Here is a 22520-nt window from a genome sequence, read left to right as displayed (position 1 = left end):
AATATTGTCATAATATGTATTAATTTGCTTAGGAACTAGCTTAGTAAGTAGCAGACCAGCCCTCAGTATGCTTTTAAAGAAAGCCTGCTTCCCCCTTGGGAATAAGAATTGCTTTAATGAAGTGTTATTGTGTTGCTGATCTTTAAAAATTTTATCTCTTTCCAGACACCTGGGTGGCCCAGCTGGTTAAGCGTCTCTCACTTCTGCTCAGGTCGTGATCTTGCGCTGGGCTCTGTGCTAACAACTCAGAGCCTGGAGCCTGCTTCAAAGATTCTGTGTCTCCCTCTATTCTCTGCCCCTTCCCTGCTCATGCTGTCTCTCTCTGTCTCTCACAAATAAATGTTTAAAAAATTTTTTTTAATTTTTTCTCTTTCCAAGTTAAATACTTTGTTCTCTTTCATCTTTTTGATGGTTTTGTCACATGGCTTAGTTTTGGTAGGATGGGGAAATCTAGTGTTCCATAATTAATTCAGTTATTCTGTAATTTATAAGTATTGTATCTTATATAGTAAAGATAAAATAATTTATTTAACCAGTTTCATAATTGCTGACTTGAACTCTAGAGTATCTGGTAAGGGAATGAAGTCATAACATATAATGTTTGCAAGTTTAGCAGTTGGTGAATCCTTGGTTCAGACTCAGCACTGCCACATTCTGATGGTTTAGCCTTGGAAAATTTTGTGGTTTTAAAAAAATGTTTATGTACTTTGAGAGAGACAGAAAGAGCATGAGCAGGGGAGGGGCAGAGAGAAGAAGAGAGAATCCCAAGCACACTCCACATTCAGTCAGAGCCCAATGTGGGGCTCAGTCTCACAACTGTGAGATCATGACCTGAGCCAAGACCAAGAGTCGGCTGCTTAATCAACTGAGCCACCCAGGCACCCCTAGCCTTGGACAATTTCTAAGTCTCAATTTCCAGTTCTCCAGAATGGAGAAGATTCACCTAAAAACTCTTCTGCCCCCTTGTTTCTTTCAGGGTATTATATTAAGAATATGTTCTGTCTTTGTGTTTGTATTGTTTATTTTACTTGGTATTTTAATGCCTTTTGGAGAATTCCAACAGTGCATTCTAAATATCTACCCTGGGTTGTTAAGATTAAAAAAGAGATGATATGCATATAGTGCCAAACTGTGTTTACCACATAGTAGTTATTCAATAAATGCTAATCCTCTTTTCTTCCTTCTTGAGGTAAAGCAATTCTTTTCACAGCTGTCTTGTAGACATGATGTTCTCTTATAGGAGGTTCATATTAAGTAATGATTTAACAATTGTCTCTAAACAGTATTCTGTTTGAGCTCTCAGGCCTGGAGATGAAAGCAGAATGTCTAATTATATCATCATACATCTTTCTTAAAGTTAAAAAGATTGGGAATGGAGGGGCGCCTGGGTGGCTCAGTTGGTTAAGCGTCTGACTCTTGATTTTGGCTCAGGTCATGATCTCATGGTTAGTGAGTTCAAGCCCCTTATTGAGCTCTGCACTGACAGTGCCACTGCAGAGCCTGCTTGGGATTCTCTCTCTCTCCTTCTCTCTCTGCCCCTCCCCATCTCTCAAAATAAATAAATAAAACTCAAAAGAAGAAAAAGATTCGGAATGGAGAGAGAATGTTGAGCAACAGTTTTTCACCTGAGTACCTAGCCCTCTAGGGCCTAATCCTTGCTGGCCTGCAATCATAATTTGTACATGGTTAAATTGACCTGAGTAGCATACTTACAGGCTTGGCATATATAATTATAATATCATTTTCAGTTACTGAAATTTAATTTCACTAAAGTTGTATGAGAAACATGGGCTTTTATAAAGAATAAAGCTTCTACATGTATTTCACTAATTTTGAATCCCCTCTAATACACTAAAAACAAGCATATCATATGATACAGTATAGATGTTTAAAAATTTATTCATGGGGGCGCCTGGGTGGCGCAGTCGGTTAAGCGTCCGACTTCAGCCAGGTCACGATCTCGCGGTCCGTGAGTTCGAGCCCCGCGTCGGGCTCTGGGCTGATGGCTCAGAGCCTGGAGCCTGTTTCCGATTCTGTGTCTCCCTCTCTCTCTGCCCCTCGCCCGTTCATGCTCTGTTTCTCTCTGTCCCAAAAATAAATAAACGTTGAAAAAAAAAATTTTTTTTTTAAAAATAAAAAAAAAATAAAAAAAAAATTTATTCATGAAGTTCACATGTGTGGATTTCCAGTCATATGGCTCTGTTTTAGGGAAGTTTTAATAATTAAGGACTCATGAGTGCCTGAATTAGATCCAGTTTTTTATAAAGAATTTCTCTCTTTTAATTTACCTGTCTTAAGCTTAATTTTCCCCTGATTATCTTTTTATTTTATATGATATAATGCATGCTGATATAAAAAAGTTACTACATCTAGATAAACAAAAAGAAATAATCAGCAATTTTCACCAGCTTAAAAAAAAACAACAGATTTTAGTGTACTCCTTTGTTTTTCTATGCATGTAACTATTGTCCTTTGTCCCAGCATGAGATTATATTGTAACATTGTTTTTATTTTTATATTTTTAAGTTTACTTATTTATTTTGAGAGAGCTATAGCACTAGCAGGGAAGGGACAGAGAGAGAGGGAGAGAGAGAATCCCAAGCAGGCTCAGCACTATCAATGCAGAGCCCAATGTAGCACTTGAACTCACCAACTATGACATTATGACCTAAGCTAAAATCAAGAGCCAGGCACTTAATGGACTGAGCCACCCAGGTGCCCCTGTAACATTGTTTTTAATAAGATTATTCATTTATTAATTTATTCCTTACCAGTTCTATACTTATTTTAGATTATTATATTCCTTTATGTTATTATATCATAATTTATTTTAGCAAGTTCTTCATTGTTGAGCATTTAGATTGTTTTCCATTTTTCATTATGGTAAATAATGGATCAGTAAATATTCATGTAGCATCTTTGCAAATCAGTGACTGTTTAAGTAGAATGCTAGGTCAAAGGGCATGCACAAATCTAAGGCTTTTGAATGTACTCTCGGGTTACCCCCTGAAAAGTTTGTACCAATTTACATTTCCACCAGCAGTATATATAAGTACCTAGCTCCCTGTTTTCCTGGGAAGAGGTGTCATTTTTTTTTCTCATTTTTACCAAATAATATGTTTTTAAATATTCAGCTGAACCTTTAAAAATAGTAGTGGCCATTGATTTTCTTCTTTTCTGAATTGTCTAAGTTATTTTTCTTGATTTGCAAGGGGTTTTATAATGATTTTAACCATGAGAGTATGTTAGGAATGTATTTTTCCAAGTCTTTTTGTTTCACTTCCATTTTTGAGTAGTCTAAGAGTGACCCTCCTTTCAAATCTTTAAATGTGTGCTATTGACTGCTGCTGCTTCTTTTTATTGAAGTGTAGTTGACATACAGTATTCTGTTAGTTTCAGGTGTATAACATAGTGATTCAACAGTTTATGCTCACCATGATAAGTGTAGTCGTCATCTTCACCATACAAGATTATACAGTGTTATTGACTATATTTCCTATGCCCTACTTTTCATCTCTGTGACTTCATTTCATAACTTCCAGTTGGTGTTTCTTTTTTTTTTTTTTTTTAATGTTTATTTATTTTTGAGAGAGAGAAACAGAGCGTGAATGGGGGAGGGGCAGAGATAGAGGGAGACACAGAATCCAATGCAGGCTTCAGGCTCCAAGCTGTCAGCACAGAGCCCCGACACGGGCTTGAACCCACAAGCCGTGACATCTTGACCTGAGCTGAAGTTGGACGCTTAACCGACTGAGCCACCCAGGCACTTTGTACTTCTTAATCCCCTTTATCTTTTTATCCCAATTCCCCACCCACCTAAATGCCTTCTTTAAACCAATGTACTAATTCTTATAATGCTTTACGGAGCTTAATTTGTATATGACTCCTCATTTACACATTATGACTTCATTCGATATACAGAGTGGGAGGAGAATCTAACATATTGTTTAAATAGTTTGTGTAGCTTACTCATTAGTTTATCCTCCCAGCCAAAGAATGAGGAAGGCTACTCCAGAAAAAGTAGTAAGGTAGGATTTTACCTCAATAGATAATTTTCATTTTACCTTCATAAATATGGCTTAACATATGGCATGCCCATTTTGTCCAAAGATGTAGTAGCATTATATGTATTTCTTCATTCTTGCATTTTGGGTCATGTAACTTTTTTTTTATTAAAAAAAAAGTTTTTTAGTGTTTATTCTTGAGAGAGAGAGAGAGAATGAGTTGGGGAGGGGCAGAGAGAGAGGGAGACACAGAATCCGAAGCAGGCTCCAGGCTCTGAGCTATCAGCACAGAGCCTGACGTGGGGCTCAAACTCACGAGTTGCGAGATCATGACCTGAGCTAAAGTCAGACACTTAACCAACTGAGCCACCCAGGCACCCCTAAAAATTTTTTTTAATGTTTAATTTTATTTTTGGGACAGAGAGAGAGAGACAGTGTAGGTGAGGAGTGGCAGAGGAAGAGGGAGACACAGAATCCAAAGCAGGCTTCAGGCTCTGAGCCTCAGCACAGAGCCCAACTTGGGGATTGAACTCATGAACCATGAGATCATGATCTGAGCTGAAGTCAGATGCTTAACCAACTGAGCCACCCAGGCGCCCCAGGCCATGTAACTTTTTAAAAATAATATTTGTTTTCTTCTGGGCATAAGATAGGTTCATTACAGAAAATTTAGAAAATACCAAAGAATATGAAGAAGAAAATACAGTCAGCTGTGATCCTTTATTCCTCTGTAATGACTGTTAATTGAGTTTATGATATATTTGATTCAGCCATGTTGAGTAATTATCTATACTATTGAATTTAGCTTGTTACCGCATTATTATTTAGGACTGTTTTTTACTTTTTTTTTAATTTTTATTTATTTTTGAGAAAGAGAGATAGTGTACAAGTAGGGGAGGAATAGAAAGAGAGGGAGACACAGAGTCTGAAGCAGGTTCCAGGCTCTGAGCTGTCAGCACAGAGCCAGCCCATGCGGGGCTCAAACCCATGAACTGCAAGTTCATGACCTGAGCTGAAGTCCGACGTTCAACGGACTGAGCCACCCAGGCACCCCTAGGACTTTTGTATCTATATTCATACGTGAACTTAGGCTATGTATCCCCTTTTTGTACTACTTAAAAAAATTTTTTTTAACGTTTTTTTATTTTTGAGACAGAGAGAAACAGAGCATGAATGGGGGAGGGTCAGAGAGAGAGGGAGACACAGAATCTGAAACAGGCTCCAGGCTCTGAGCTGTCAGTACAGAGCCCGACGCGGGGCTCGAACTCACGGACCGCGAGATCGTGACCTGAGCTGAAGTGGAACGCTTAACTGACTAAACCACCCAGGCGCCCCCCCCTCAAAATTTTTTTTAATGTTTATTTATTTTTGAGGGAGAGAGAGACAGAGCATGAGCAGGGGAGGGACAGAGAGAGAGAGAGGGAGACATGGAATCCGAAGCAGGCTCCAGGCTCTGAGCTGTCAGCACAGAGCCTGACATAGGGCTTGAACCCACAGAGGTAAGATCATGACCTGAGCCGAAGTTGCAAGTTTAACTGACTGAGCCACCCAGGTACCCCCCCCCTTTTTGTACTATTTTTGATAGGCTTTTGTTTCAGGTTTTATACTAGTTTCATAAATGGAATTGGATAGCTTAGCCTCTTTTTTATGTGTTGTTAAGCAGTTTATATCTAGCATGGAGGCCTTTAAAAGTTTGAAAGAGATCACCAGTATGACGCCTGACTATAAAGTATAAAGCACTTTGAAGGCCATTCTCTGATAAACCTACTTTTATAAGTTCCATTCTGATGAACACTTTCCATTGTTGAACATATGTTACCAAAACTTTTCATAGGTTAAATTAAGTACTTTGGTCTAACATACTGAGTTTATTAATATTTAAGGAAGTTTTTTTAGTCCTTTTAGGACTATATTTTGTGTTTTTTTTCTATTTACGTACTTTTGAAACTCAAGTTCTCACTCATCCTCTGTATAATTTCAAGTAATCCTTTGCTATAAGTTATTTATAAACTTGAATCTCTTTCAAAATAAGTTTCTTCATCATTTTCTTACCTTTCTATTTTTTAAATGAGTTTATCCTGCAGAGCAAAAAGAAGATAGTAAGTTAAGTCTTTGTACTCTCCATTTAGAGGTATTGGATATAATAACATGAACTATAAAAGCATAAATAACGTAACCATTTTTGCTATTTTTTTAGTATAACCCGTACCAAAAGAACAATCTTAAACAATACTGTTTCTTTTCAACAGACAGAATACCAACTGTGTGATTGTGGAAGGAGTCCAAAATTAAAACAAAGTTTTTCTTCTTGTTCCATTTCAGGTACAGAGATCAGATATAATAAAATGGAAACAACAATTTCAGTGCTAAGCATCTTGGAATATTAGAACATAGTGCCTTTCAGAGGAGAGCCAGTGAAGACTCCCTTCATTAATGATACAGTATTACATCCAGTTTTCTTGAACTTTTTTTTTTTAATGTTTTTATTTATTTTTGAGAGAGAGAGATAGCAGGAACTGGGGAGGGGCAGAGAGGGAGACTCAGAATCCGAAACAGGCTCCAGGCTCGGAGGTGTCAGCACAGAGCCCAACAGGGGACCAAAGTCGGGTGCTCAACCAACTGAGCCACCCAGGTGCCCCCAATTTTCTTGAATTTGACCTACCTGTTGCAACATACATGTCATTTCCTCTAAAGGAGTTTAAACTACAGAATTTATTACTTTTTAAGTTAAAAAAGTTATAAACCATGTTTGAGAACTGCATTTGAGTTTCTGAAAATTAAGTTACTCAATCCTAGATTTTTGCAGAGTTTTTAAGAAATGCATTGAGGGGCGCCTGGGTGGCGCAGTCGGTTAAGCGTCCGACTTCAGCCAGGTCACGATCTCGCGGTCCGTGAGTTCGAGCCCCGTGTCGGGCTCTGGGCTGATGGCTCAGAGCCTGGAGCCTGTTTCCGATTCTGTGTCTCCCTCTCTCTCTGCCCCTCCCCCATTCATGCTCTGTCTCTCTCTGTCCCAAAAATAAATAAACGTTGAAAAAAAAAAATTAAAAAAAAAAAAAGAAATGCATTGAGATTAGAACCATAGGTTTTCCTCAGTTTGCATATATGCCTGTAAATTCATAAATGCAGCAGTCAACTTCACTAACAGTCACCTAATAGGATAAGTTTTTGGAATGATTTTAAATGAGAAGAAACTTACAGAAGATCTTTACTTCCTGTTCATCCCAAAATGGAAGCATTCATTGTTCCATCTCTGATTTGGCTCCTTAAACATTTAAAATCGTATTCATATAAACATTAACAACATCTGTTTCAATTCTGTGTTGATCAGTCACAGTGTTGAAGTTAGTTGACTCTTGCCTTCTTTAGAGGAGTTATAAGAGAAGTCAAATGCTTAGATGGATGTTTTACATGTTTAAAAAATCATCTTTCTATATATATCATACAGCAATTACAGGAATTAGCAGGAACAAGTTTTGCAAGAATCCTTACAGAGAGTATTGCATCTCACCTCCTACTGAATGGTCTTTCTTATATGATTTTATTGTTTTGTTTGGAATACTTTCCTAGGGTGTCAGTCACATTCAGATTGGAGTTTAAAAATACATTCCATAGCCAAATTATAGGATTATGGTAAACTGAGTTAGTAGTTATGTCTTAGATTAAACAGTTGAGAAATAAAGTATACTTACTACAGGTTTTATGTAGAATTGTGAAGGGATTTCTTTCACATACAACTATGAAGTAATGAAGTACTTTTATTCCCTTTACTTCTCAGCCCCAAGATTAAAGGGAAAATGAATCAATCAATCAATAAGTTATTAAGGTTTAAACAGATAGATTTGATTTTCTGTGGAGTTTTTGTTTTTTCATTATTTCAAAATCTTGAGAAACTTTTTGATGGCAAATATGAAGTGATCATTTTTAGCTTTTCACGTTGATTGAATAATTGACAGTATCTGAAAAGTTGTAACTAGTTACTCAGAAGTACAAATGGGTATCTTTTTCTCTCATTGATAGACAGCCAGTTTCAGTGTTATAAGGGGAGACAAATCTTCCACAGATTTGAGTCCTGTACGAGAAGTTCTGTGCTCTTTGGCATATCAATTGCAAGTGTAGAGTTTCCTTTAGGAGCTTCATGAGTGATTTCTGTTTCTATGACCAGGAGTAAAGAAACTCCCAAGGCAACAGGGACCAGTCATCAAGTCCACTACTGAATGGTCTTCATTGTGCTGCTAAAAAGCCTCCAACTTCTTACTTCTAAAACCTTTATATTCCCTCTCAAAAACAAAACATCGTATCTGAGAGCGATTTCAAACAAAATTCATTTTCTTTTTCTCTGTACTTTGATTGTGTTTGTGTTCTTGTTCTTTTTTTTTTTTTTTTTTTTTTTTGTGGCACAGTTTCAAAACATTATTCTTGTTCACAGACATCTTTAGCCCTCTCGTGTGTTATGTGTATATTATTGCCTAGAAACAGCATGATGTAATAAAAGTCATATAAGTAGTAAGTAACCCCTTCAGACCTTAGATTTCTTATCAACAATAAAGAGGGAATATTATCTTTTTTGTAAGGCTTTACTGAATAAATTAAAATGGAACATGTTACCAGGGAGCAAGAATATCCTGTCCCCTCAAGGTCCTTTTCGCTAGGCTAAGAATCAAATTGACATGAGACAGATTAACAGGAGGAAAAATCAAACTTAATAGCATACATCTGGAGAACCCACAAAGACATGGAAATTCCAAAGACAGGCAGAATGAAGTATGTATGTCATTGTGAACAAGGAGAAGGGGTCTGGGTCTTCAAAGGGAAGGAATGCAAGCCTGAGGAAGAATAAACAAATATTTGCTGGGCCACTTAGAAATGGTGGGACAAAGAGAGAACTTGGATCAAAGAGGCCTTGCTAGGTTCCTCTCTGTCCACTCTACCTAATTTATAGTAGTGTAGTTATCTATGATGATAGCTATCTTTCTGGAGAAGGTCTTTTATCTGAATTATTATAGGCAGTTGTAAGGGGTAGGAGGGTGGAGGTAAAGAGCTTTTCCTAAATCTACTGGGTCTTGATTATTTTTAACTCAAAATAATCTTTATTCTAAAGTGGGCCATCTTAGGGTAGCCCCTGCCCTTGGTCCCACAATATATAAAAGGCCATTGCATGCTTCTGGGACTCTGACACACAAGGTAAGAAAGTGCTTGAAAAATGTTAGTCCCATTTGGAGGGATAGCCCACCAGACATCCCATCCAACCCCCAGTTCATATACCCACTGGGTGGAATTAAACTGTGGGAAAAGTTCCCTGTAGTCAGGAAGCCATACTCCTATTTCCTCTCTTCTCTCCTTTCCTTAGACTAGCAGGACAGAACACCAGGGCACCAAAGCTATCTTCTACCTCTTTGATAATATACTAGTCATCTTTCTTTTCATACTGTATTTTGTTTTATTTTTTTTTTAATTTTTTTTAATGTTTATTTATTTTTGACAGAGACAGAGACACAGTGCGAGTGGGTTAGGGGCAGAGAGAGAGGGAGACACAGAAGCAGAAGCAGACTCCAGGCTCTGAGCTGTCAGCACAGAGCCCGACGAGGGGCTCGAACTCACCTGCTGTGAGATCATGACCTGAGCCGAAGTCGGATGCTCAACCGACTGAGCCACCCAGGCGCCCCTGTATTTTGTTTTATTTTAGAGCAAACTGGGTGAATTCCTTGCTTTTGTCTCCCCATTAGAAATACTGTTTCACTAACTGACTTGTTTCGTTTAGCATAACACATTCTAGTTCCTCTACATTGCAAATGTCAAGATTTCATTCTTTTTTTAACTTTATTTATTTATTTTGAGAGAGAAAGAGGAAGCATGCGTGGGGGAGGGGCAGAGAGAGAGAGAGAGAGAGAGAGAGAGAGAGAGAATCCTAAGCAGGCTTTGGTCTATGAGTGCAGAGCCCAACGCAGGGCTCGAACTCAACAAACCCTGAGATCATGACCTGAGCTGCAATTAAGAGTCGGACACTCAACCAACTAAGCCACCCAAGCACCCCATGATTTCATTATTTCTGATCACTGAGTAATACTCCATTGCATATATATACCACATCTTCTTTATCCATTCATTATTTGATGGATATTTGGGCTCTTTCCATAATTTGACTATTGTTGATAGTGCTGCTATAAACATTGGGGTGCATGTGTCCTTTCGAATCAGCATTTTTGTATCCTTTGGATAAATACCTAGTAGCGCAATTGCTAGGTCATAGGGTAGCTGGGTTTTTAATTTTTTGAGGAACTTCCATACTGTTCTCCAGAGTGGCTGTACCAGTTTGCATTCCCACCAACAGCAGAAGTGTTCCCCTTTCTCCACATCCTCGCCAACATCTGTTTTTTCCTGAGTTGTTAATTTTAGCCATTCTGACAGGTGTGAAGTGGTATCTCACTGTGGTTTTGATTTGCATTTCCCTGATGATGAGTAATATTGGACATCTTTTTATGTGTCTGTTAGCCATCTGGATGTCTTCTTTGGAAAAGTGTCTATTCATGTCTTTTGCCCATTTCTTCACTGGATTATTTGTTTTTTGGGTGTTGAGTTTGATAAGTTCTTTATAGATTTTGGATACTAACCCTTTGTCTGAAATGTCATTTGCAAATATCTTCTCCCATTCCGTCAGGTACCTTTTAGTTTTGCTGATCGTTTCCTTTGTTGTGCAGAAGCTGTTTATCTTGATGAGGTCCCAATAGTTCATTTTTGCTTTTGTTTCCCTTGCCCCCAGAGACATGTCAAGTCTGAACTTGTGGCCGAGGTCCAAAGAGGTTGTTGACTGTTTTCTCCTCTAAGATTTTGATGGTTTCCTGTCTTATATTTAGGTCTTTCATCCATTTTGAATTTATTTTTATGTATGGTGTAAGAAAATGGTCTAGTTTCATTTATCTGCTTGGCTGTCCAGTTTTCCCAATACTATTTACTGAAGAGACTGTCTTTTTTCCATTGGATATTCTTTCCTGGTTTGTTGAAGATTAGTTGACTGTGATTTCACTCATATGTGGAATTTAAGAAACAAAACAGATGAATATAGGGGAAGGGAAAGAAAAATAAGATAAAAATAGGGAGGCAAACCATAAGAGACTCTTAAGTACAAAGAGCAAATTGAGGATTGCTGGAGAGGTGTTGCATGGGGGGAATGGGCTAAATGGGTGGTGGGCATTAAGGAAGGCACTTGTTAAGATGGGCACTGGGTTATGTAAGTGATGGATCACTAAATTCAATTCCTGAAACCCTTATTACACTATATGTTAACTAACTTGGATTTAAGTTAAAAAAAAGAAAGAAAGAAAATACTGTTTCAAATCATCTGTCCATGATATTGACTAGCTCCAGGTGTTTTTTTAATTTATTTTTTAACGTTCTTTTCTGATTATACACATTTGTGCTACTACTGTAACATTTTAAATCATTTTTTGTTCCCCATGAAATTCATTGTATAAAGCTCAGAAAAAAAAATAGTCCCATAATCCCATCACAGATACTGTCTTATGTGTTCTATTTTAGACTTTACTATGCTTGTGTAAAGAATTCCCCCCAAATTGGACTCTTGCTGTAGATATTCTCATAACTTTTTTCACTCAATAGTAGACCATGTACATCTCCAGTACATGAGTAAATATTGATCTCATAGAGCAGTACTGTCCAGTGATTTACAGGCATGAATTCTGAAGTCAGAGACCTGAGTTTGAATCCATTTCTGTCACTTGCCAGCTATAGCCTTAATTAATTCACCTATCAAATGAAGATAATGATAACACATACATTATAGGGTTATGAGTATTATATGAGATGAAGTATGTCAAGGACTTAGAAGTATCTGACACATGGTAAACGTACAATAAATTTTAACAATTAATAATAATGTTGGGAACTATAATCTTGTATTTTATGTGTATACCACAGTGTATTCACCTCTTTTATATTAATGATAATTTAGATATTGGGCATTTAGGTTGTTTACAATTTCTCAGTATTATAAAACAAGTCTGTAGTATGTATCTTTGTGTACTAGATGGCAACTGTATATCTTTGGCGACTAGATCTTTGTGTACTGCCTTATTTCCTTAGGATAAAATCCTTAGGGCATAAAATTGTTGTGTCAAAAGGAATGTATATTTCTAAAGTTTTTAATAGTATTTCTAAATAGCCCTCCAAAAAAGAACTCTGACTCCAGCATCCTGTATTGTTGTTGAGAATGACTTATCTTGAGTCATCTTTCTAAGTGGTATCTTTAAAATTCTTATTATGGCTACCTACATTGATATATTACAGGACAATTAAGTCATAATATTCATATATAATACAGAGTATTTTTAAAAAGGATCATCTGGTTGCCCTTGAGCCTCCGTTAGTAGAGTATAAAAGATTTTCCTTGTAGAAGAATGTTTTGTTGTAAGTCTTCTCATCTTATTAAAATAAGATAGCTGTGCCAAATTTTTAACCTTTGGTAGATACCAAGTTTGGATAATTTGTTAGTGGCCTTTTTAAAATTCGTTAACAAAAATTGGGAGTTTGTTTTTAATATAGCATGCTACTTCACAAAATTTGATTACTGAAATGTTATGTGAGTTCGATTTCTCTTGAACATAGAAAAGAGAGGGCAGATATAAAAATTTATTTACGAAAGTGTAGCTTCCTCATGTTCCTAATGATAAAGCTTCCCCGGGGGTAAGCATAACTTATCTATGAGGCCCTGACATATGGCATTAGCATATTGCAGTCCTGCTAGTCAAGTTAAAAACAAGACTTGTTCTCTTTAAAAGTTAAAAATATTTTTCTTCACAAAAGATTGACCACTTATTTCCAACAGGAAAGGCATGTTTTTCCATTTTTTAACAAAATTTTCAATGAAACTTAGTTTTCATTGTGTTCAAATTTTTTTTTTAGCAAATCCATGCATGGTCTTGATAAAATTTGCAGTGTAGGCAATATGAAGAAAAACATAAAAATAAAAATCACTTAAATCCCAGTGCCCTGTAGTAAAGGCTCATAACATTCTAGTGACCACTTAGCATGCATCATGTATTTTTTCATGTATCTTAAATGCATCATGTATTTTTTCATGTGTGTTAAATGAGGTAATCTTTTAAAAATTGTGATAAAATACAACATCAAATTTACTATTTTAACTATTTTAAATATTTTTAACGTTTACTTATTTTTGAGAGAGAGAGACAAAGAGAGAGAGAGAGAGACAAAGACTGAGCAGGACAGGGGCAGAGGGGGAGACAGACCCTGAAGCAGGCTCCAGGCTCTGAGCTGTCAGCACAGAGAGCCCGGACACAGGGCTTGAACTCACAGACCACGAGATCACGACCTGCGCCGAAGTTGGATGCTTAACTGACTGAGCCACCGAGGCGCCCCTGTCTGTTTTAACTATTTTTAAGTGTACAGTTCAGTGGCATTAAATACACTGAGGTTGTGCAACCATCACCACCATCCATCTCCAGAACTCTTCATTTTCCAAATTGAAACTTTGTACTCATTGAGCCGTGGCTACCCATTCTCCTCTCCCCCAGTCCTTGGCAACCACAACCTATTTTGTTTTACCTTCTGTTGCACTATAGTTTCATACATAAAAGTGCATATACCACAAGTACACTGGCAACCAAAAAACAGGATGAGGAAGGGAGTATTTGTAAGTGTTAATATGGAGGCTCTGTTTTTCTTTGCAGAGCAAGTTGCCAGCTCTAACAGTACAGATTTACCTTCTCTTAACTGTCACATTATTTCAGTTGATAATTTTCTGTTGACTGGCTGGGGACTAGCTCAGAGCTAGCAAGTGTCACCCAGAGCATAATAAAGCACTGTGTAGTAATGCGTCACAAGACTGTTTTTGCATAGAGCTTAGCCAAGGCTTTTGGAACCGCCCTCAGTTGCACCTTGTGCTATATTAGTACTTCTCAGACAGGAAGAATTTTCTTTCGCTGGTGTAGCTGGTCCGGTTACTTTCAGGGTAAGTGTGTACAGTTCATGGAAACAAATGAGTTTCTTTTGTTTAACTTTATCTTTTATTTGGTTCAGTATCTTGGTGAAATTTTAGGCATTTAAAAATACAAATTAAGGAAATAAAAATAGAATAAAACAGTATAATGCAAAACTTTAACATTTGCAAAGATATGAATATGTATAACCTTGCAGTGCTTTGGGTCTCAGAAATTACAATTTATAGGATCTAATTTTAAGAGCTTCTTGTTTCACATATAAATGTTAACTAAAAGCAAAGTACCCTCAGAAATCTCTTCTCAAAGGGGAAAAAAAAAACATTGTAAGATCCAATTTTGTTGTTCATTTAGTTGCTCTGTGACTTAATTTTGCTGATTGCTGTGCTTTGTGTCCCTAGGATTAGGAAGCATTTATTATGGCTAGTAATAAAGATAATTTTTATTACATGCCTGTGAGTTTTAGCCAAGATATCATGGAGTGTAATTATATTGGTGTGTTTTAGGAATTGATAAAAGCTGGATCACAATCTCTAAGGTTTATAACAAATTGTATATTGAAAATTAAGATTCAAACATATATTACTGTAAAAGCCTAGAATGTTATGGTTAACTTAGATTTAAATAATTGAATTTACCTTATTTTTTATATATTTTTTTCTTTTTTTTAATCAGGAAAATTAGGTAATACAGCACACCATTTCCTAAAGCAATTTACTTGGTTTTTATTGGCAGTGTATATCCAAGCCCTGCATCCCTGGATATTGCTTACCACCTATGCTGTTGTTCTAGGACAAATTCAAGGACAGAAGAACTCAGAGTACCCTTAGGGTAATCAGTATAAATTACTTAATTTCCATGTGCCTTGGTTTATTCCTCTTGAAAAATGCTATTAGATATTAAGGCAGTGGGGGTGGGAGGATATATGAATAAATTCTAAGCTCTGAAATTGTGTATTTTCTTAAGTGTCCATAAAAGTCTGACCGAGAAGCCAAGTTTTACTATTTAAGGAAATTGGTATAAATTCCCAATTTTTAAATAACTAGCCTTTGAAATCTATTTTTCTTCTATCTCCTTCTCTTCCTTTCCCACCTTTTCCTATTCCGTTTCTTTTTTCTTTCTCCCAACAGGCTTAGGAAAGACCTGAGAATGTTCAGTTTCATTTTTGGTTTATGTCTGTATCGAGAAAGTTTCACTTTCTAGTTTGTATATATTTTTTTCACTGCTGCCTTGAAAATCTAATTAGGGAGAATTATTTAAATACTGAAATAATAAACTTACAGTTTTATTCCGTGTCCTATGAAAGTGTCATTATTAAAAACGTAAGCTATATCATAAGTAATACAGGTTGCTGGAAAAGTGTAGCAAAAATGGATTCATTTGGAAATTTAGAACTGTTGCTGATTGATACCCTGTCCATATTATAGTCATACGCATCTTATGTAAGTAGTGTGCAGTTTACCATTCAAACTTTCTTTACCTTATTCTTGTATAGTGTAAATGTTTCTGCAAGTATCACAATTAAAGCAGCCTCACAACTTTTTAAACCAATGTTAATGAATTTAATCTTGTTCACTTTTCCCGTAAGAGTCAAGTAGGCCTTTAAAAAGTATTCAGTTTGTCTTCAGATACTTTAAAACTTGTATAAAGGCAAGTAAATTTTTTCATATAGATGTAGAAATTTTCAGTCATTGATTTGTAAATATCTTTTCAAGGTAAAGTTAATGATCTCAGAAGGAAATAACCATGATAGCTAATTCAGTTACCCAGTTTGTGCTATTCAAGCGAAGTTCTTACCTCTTGCTTCAGATTCTTTGTAATAAACACTGTTAGCGCAGAGACCTTAACCTCATAGTGAAGGCACACAAAGTAATTATTCCAATTTCCACATTTTCCAGTCCACATTTAAAATTCCAAAGACTTTGAAACTTCAAAACTTCCCGTGAAGAGAGTTCATAGTTGCAGGGTAGTATTTTCTATTTTTGAACATGTCTTCTACACTTGATGTGTTTTTTCCAACAGCTCTTCTCTTGAAGCATCTGCAACAGATGACTGTTGGCAAAGTAAGCCAGAACATTATATACCAAGTATAGGCTTACAAGCCTATTGGTTTAAAAATACCCTGCCCTAATTTTCAATGTCTTCCTTAGAATAGTGCCAGAATGCTGGCATTTATGCCTTAGTCTTTACACTTTTGTAATGAGAGAAACAATGGGGTGATTTTTGTATTAGGACAACAGTATCACTTTATGTGATATTATCTCTCAACAAGGATACATTCTGGTCAGATTGCCAGTGAGAATTGGGGAGAGCAAGGATGTTCAGTTGAAATTTACATGGTATCCATAAACTATTAGGTTTACTTATCAAAAATATGTCCTAAAATTGGCCATTGTCAAATTTGTTTGTGTTTTTTTAAATAAAATACGAAGAGACCATGAGAAAGACATGGTCTTACTTTTTCAAATAACACTGGCTTTTTTTTCCTTTTCTTTTATTACTAAACATAAATGCTCCAAAAAGAGCAAAATTGGGGGGTGGGGTGGTGAAGAGGAATGGGCTGCCTGGCTCTGTGTAACAAAAACATCTGAGATTCCCAGATATTAAAATGTATTCTGCACTGCTTGAATTCTCTTTTCCTTTGGGTTTTTCAGATGTTTCAGGGTACGTGGTGTTTTTGTAAACTCTACGGTACTTTATTTTTTTTTAATGTTTGTTTATTTTGAGAGAGAGAGCATGTGTGCAAGCAGGGGAGGGGCAGAGAGAGAGAGGATCTCAAGCAGGCTCCACACTGTTAGTGTGGAGCCCGATGTGGCGCTTGAACTCATGAACCGTGAGATCATGACCTGAGCTGAAATCAAGAGTTGGATGCTTAACTGACTGAGCCACCCAGGCACCCCAACTCTACTGTACTTTAAATAGTGCCTTCAGACAAATGTAGACTCCTTTTCAATATTAAACATCAAAGGAAAACCATAAGCATATTGTATGCTTTAGTTTCTATAAATGAAGAAACAGATTTGCAGGCAACTTCCATGACATCTTCTTTGTTTATATAAGGATTGACAGAAAGGAAGGGTTACTTCAGTTTGACTATGATCATCTAAAGACTACTAACCCCCAAACTACCATTACAATTACATTTTCAGGGTAGTGATCAAAGCTTTTATGAGTTATAGATACTTCTGCAGATAGTACATTATTTTTCAGATGTGAAAAATTGGAAGTATCTTACTATTTGGAAATACTGTTTACTTAGCTCTAAGATGCCACCAATCATAAAACCATTAGCTTACAAACAGCCTTTCGGGGGGGGGGGGGGGAGAAATACCTTTTTATAAGACATTTCCAAATTTAATGCATTTAAAATGAAAGGGGGAGGAATGAATTTTAGAATTTGAGAAAATGCTACAATAAATTTTAATTATAAAGAACACATATATAATGTCCAACTTTTAAGAAAAAAGTTTTTTCCCCTTTTGATAAAGTTGCCCTTTTTATTTACTTTTTAATTTTTTTTAAGTTTTATTCATTTTGAGAGAGCGTGAGTGGGGGAGGGGCAAAGAGAGAGAATCCCAAGCAGGCTCTGCACAGTCAGAGCACAGAGCTGAACATGGGGCTCAAACTCATGAACCAGAGATCATGACCTATGCCAAAACCAAGAGCCGGACACTCAACTGACTGAGCCACCCAGGCGCCCTTAACATTGGCCTTTTTAAGTACTGCTTTTGTTAAAAATTTTTACTTACCTAAAGTAAAAGTAAAGTCATTGAGGAACAAAAGTAGTAAATTTCCCTAAGAGTGATACTGCAAAAATGAAAAAAAAAAAAAAAAAAAAAAAAAAGAATAATGATAAGTATTTTATTTTTTTAAGAGATATTTTAAAAACTACTTTTTTTGGTTTAACAAACTGATATGTATAAATTCCACCCAAACCTGTAAAATGATCATTCAGTTAACAAACACTATCACATACTTATTCTGGGCCAGACACTGTGCTAGATTCAGACACACCTCAGATATTAGTCACATCATTTCACAAAATTAAAGAGTTTAATATGGGACAATTAAAAAATAAACTTGACTTTTGTGTATTATGTTTCTCCTTAAGTTCTATTCATATATTCCTTCATTGATTCAGTAATAGTAATGCGTAATTTTCCCACAAACTTCATCTTTCTATGTAGAGACAATGTTGGTAAAATATTCTTGTAATAAAGTATTTTCTTGTAAATGTAGACTTTCACTTGAACTCTTTATTCAAATCTCATTAACACTATATAAGTCCTTACGGGAGAGCTACAAATTTTTCATACAGATTTTTTTTTTAATTTTTTTTTTCAACGTTTATTTATTTTGGGACAGAGAGAGACAGAGCATGAACGGGGGAGGGGCAGAGAGAGAGGGAGACACAGAATCGGAAACAGGCTCCAGGCTCTGAGCCATCAGCCCAGAGCCTGACGCGGGGCTCGAACTCCTGGACCGCGAGATCGTGACCTGGCTGAAGTCGGACGCTTAACCGACTGCGCCACCCAGGCGCCCCTCATACAGATTTTTAACTCCAGCCTTTGTGAGATAGAGAAAATCTTTGCTGAGCTTCTTAGGAAAGGAAAAAAGTTGCCTTCAGTAACTTGGTATTTAAATCAAACCAAAAGTACCACCTTACTATGTCATTAACATGCAGGAACAGCCTGAAATATATGTATGTCACGTGTACTTTTTTTCTCTCTCCTTTACTGTGACATCACCTGGGGAAATCCAGAAGATTGGATAACCAAGAAATGCCTAATCAAGACTCTGCTGTGCATGTGAAAATGGTGGGTATTTGAGTATTCCCAGTTCCATTTATTCATGGTGAATCTTCACCACTTCTACCTCTGTCTCTAACCAGATCATTAATTATGGGACTGTAACTTTATCCAGATCTCCCTTCACAATGTTTCACACACAATAGAACCTCAAGTATTTGTTGAATTGAATTTCACCTTACCTTTGAAAAAATTTTTGCTTGAAATATAATGTGTATTGTAGTGTTTCTCAGCATATGAAATGGTTACCCCATTCCTTTTTGTGCTAAATTTTCCTTGCTCAGCAAAAACACACTTAAATCACACAGCATGAGTTGTTTTATATTCAGCATCTGAATTAAAACAACAAATGTTTAAATTAAAAAAAAAACTTCTTGTGTCACAGTAGAGTTCATTGCATTGTAGACATTAGGAAAAGGAAGGAAAAATAAAGGTTTTGGAGTCAGAGCTGGCTTCAGATCTTAATGTAGTCCATAAGAGCTGTGATACCCTTGAATGAGGGCAACAGTCTCACCTTTAAGAAATGGTATGAAACCACCAAACTCTTGTTGATTTATTCATATTCTTTCCCAGCTTTATTGAGATACAATAGACATTATATATAATTGTGAGATATTTAAAGTATACAATGTGATGATTTGAGATTTGATATACATTGTGAACCCATCTCGTTAATACATCTATCACCTCACATATTTACCTTTTTCGGGGGTGGGGAGGAGAACATTGAAGTTCTACTCTCAGCAAATTTTAGTTATACAATAGAGTGTTATAAACTATAGTCACTGTAGCATACATTGGATTTTTAGACCTTATTCATCTTATAAATGAAATGTTCTTATTTATATTTAATGGAAAAGTATGTAAAGTGCCTAATAGCACAAAGTAAGCACTCAGTAAATGTTAATTAACTATGTAAGTAGCATTTATTTGCATGTGTGGAAAAAATTATATCTTTTGCATATTCACCATGGTAAAAATCCTAAAAATCAAAATTTCCCCCTCTCTTTTAAAGAGGACAACTGTCCCACGATCACCTTATATTTTCTTTTTCTGTTTTGTTGTTCTTCTTCCTCTTCTCTATTTTTTTCTTCCTCTTTCTTTTTTTTTTTTCATTTGAGTCTGTAAACCAGAACATGACTTAGCATGCAAACAGCTTTGTGTCACAATTAATAAATCTCTATGTTCAGCTTAGCTGTCCTCATCCAGCGTGCAACACGAAGGGAAGGCTGCCTCAAAGTACTGATTAAGCTGCCATCGGTGTAGTTATTGCTATTAGGATAGAACATATGAAATTGCTGTGCTTTTGTATGTTGAATAGTCCAACATGGGCAGTTTTGATTGGTTCAGCCAGATACATCATTCAGCATGGTCTTTGCTTCCATTGCCTGGTTAGCATTTGATTCTTTGCTATTGAATGTTTATGATATGTAGAATTAAGTCAGTCCAAACTTTTTTTTTTCTTTTGCTTGAGTTGATGTTTTTTAACCAAAATGAATACTAGTGATGTAGGAATGTCCTACCGTATAATGTGTTGTTACCTGGGTCCAAAACCCTCTAGCGTGTCTTCTTTGGAAGTAGCACTGTAGTCAACCCACAAAGAGACTGTTGAAGGAAAACAAGCCCCCAAAACAGGTACATATTTATTTACTTTTTACTTTTCATTGCATTAATTTGCACAGTTTTTACCTTTGGTTTTGCTTTTCTAAAAATGTTGGTAACATCTTTTAGGTTGACAGCTCCTTTGGATGTTATTCTTAACTTCTTATGATCTGGCTCCAAATCTCTTTCCATACTTCACACACACACACACACACACACACACACACACACACCCCTCCATGTACACTAAACTTCTAAACAAAGAGACCTATTTATCTTTTTCCCACATTAGACCCTCCACTTTGACTCTTGATCTCAGCATATACAAGTCCTGCTTCTGTTTGAAAACCTAGCTCAGTTGGTTCTTCTTTTGGCCCCAGCGGAAATAATCTCAGTGACTTCTGTTCCTCTTGCATTTTATCTGGACATCTGGGCAGTGGATTTCTTATTTGGGCTCCTGTATTACAGACCATGTTAGAGAACATGCACTTGGAGCATAAAATGTTTATCTTACTAAAATTTTTGTATTTCTTACAGAGCTGCCTTGTACTTAATGATTAAATGGTGAATGAATCAAAGAATTTGGCCTACCCTCCCTTAATATAGAGACAGGCCAAATATATGGTAGGCAGGGGGAGATGGCTATCACTGTAATTTAGTAATGCATAATCTTCCAAATAAATCATAGAGTCATCTATGTATGAGGGTGAATGTACCAGTCTGAATAGGTGACTTTGGATCTAAACTTTCTATGTAGCTACATGAAAATTGTAGTGCCCCCTCCTTTGTATCAATGTAGTAATGAAATCTTTTGCTTGTACCCAATATGAACACTGGAAAACAAAAAATATTTCCCCTGAGAACTTTGGACAGAGATCTTTAAGTCATTTAAACTAATTTTTATTGGGCCATTTTCAGAAAATACAGGTAAAATTAGGACACTTTTGTAACTATACCATGTAGATCTCTGTTATATCTTGTCTCAGTGTATCTGCAAGATAAAGATAATATCAAATAATCAAATATTTCTGTAGAGTTGTGAATAAAACTGTATAGCTTTGAAATCTTATTCAGAAATCACTGCTTTTTTGAGTAAGGAAGTAGACTAATGATTAGGAGATCATTTCATCTGTACAAATACATTTTATTAAAGATCAGCCAGAATACATGTATTTTAGGTTTTTGTGAGGTCATCTTTAGCATTGATTCAGATTTGGCTCCAGTCAACCAAAATGCCCTGATTCTTGTCAGGAAAACTTTACTCTTTCAGCATTTTACATTATGGCCTTATGAAATGAATTTATTTTCTTTTGTTTGTAAGTAATGGACATTTTTAGCCACTTATTTATTTTCCATAAAATTAAGTTGAGAAGTTTTCAGACAATTCAAAATAACTCGCCTTTCAAATTTGAAGTATCATTATTTTAAGTGCTACCAAATAGGTGTGTTTTTTGTCCAAGAGGAATATGGAAGGGATTTGAGGAGGTACCAAAAGTGTGTGATGTATGATGAATGTATATTCCTGCAGTATACTTCTTAATGTTCTGGTATTCTGATATTCTTTGACACATTTCATATAGTGTTTTAAAATTATATTTCTTAGGTAGAATTCTAAAATATTTGAGTAAAATGCCCAGTATCTCAAGTTCCTGAGAGATATTTATGATATACTTTGGTGACATTATATGTGTATCGTGGAAGTGGGAGGGAGGGATGTAGGTATTATTGCCATATAACCCAAAGCAGAGATGTAATTATCATTTTAAAATTTCTTACACTTATACCCTCTTTCCTATTGTGTTCTTTGGAGAAAGTTGCTGCTCTTTCGTCTGTTTTCATCACTGTGATTTCACCTTGGTGTTATTTGGGTATTTCCTACTTATTTATCTGAAAATGAATGGCTTTGTGTTGCACAGAAGCAGGGATATCAATGCCTCCATCCTCTGGTTGTCTTTCTAATAGTTTTTAACCTGGCAGAAACGGGCTTACTTTGAAGTAGCCTTGGTACTTTTTTCCTATCCGTTATCTGAAACAGGTTATACTATCCTATTGGAAAAAAATGTGTTTTTTTAATTAATGTATTGTAGAATGTGATTTGCATGAGACAGGACATCTTTGTCAGTATGGACACACCG

The 22520-nt window shown here is 36.2% G+C and overlaps 2 protein-coding genes across 7 annotated transcripts in view; both read left to right on the top strand.

Annotated features, from left to right (window-relative positions):
• RP9 (RP9 pre-mRNA splicing factor) overlaps positions 1 to 22520 on the top strand; it is a 179034-nt gene that overhangs the window by 80297 nt on the left and 76217 nt on the right. The gene's annotated exons all lie outside the window — the stretch shown is intronic.
• Positions 1 to 22520, top strand: part of NT5C3A (5'-nucleotidase, cytosolic IIIA) — a 52237-nt gene that overhangs the window by 17809 nt on the left and 11908 nt on the right. The window contains exons 1-3 of one of the 6 annotated variants that reach the window (XM_030308201.1): positions 13891 to 13989; positions 14711 to 14806; positions 18738 to 18792. The exons of 2 other annotated variants lie outside the window; for them this stretch is intronic. In XM_030308201.1, coding sequence (XP_030164061.1) covers positions 18757 to 18792 — 36 coding nt within the window. In that variant the 5' untranslated portion in view covers positions 13891 to 13989; positions 14711 to 14806; positions 18738 to 18756. Of the gene's footprint in view, positions 1 to 13890; positions 13990 to 14710; positions 14807 to 18737; positions 18793 to 22520 lie in introns of those variants that run through there. 3 more of the 6 variants (XM_030308202.1, XM_030308203.1, XM_030308204.1) reach the window with 3 other exon arrangements.

This window comes from Lynx canadensis, chromosome A2, assembly GCF_007474595.2.
Source record: "Lynx canadensis isolate LIC74 chromosome A2, mLynCan4.pri.v2, whole genome shotgun sequence".
Lineage (NCBI taxonomy): Eukaryota > Metazoa > Chordata > Mammalia > Carnivora > Felidae > Lynx > Lynx canadensis.
Note: the sequence above shows the minus strand (reverse complement) of the source record. Positions and strands in the feature narration are given on the sequence as shown.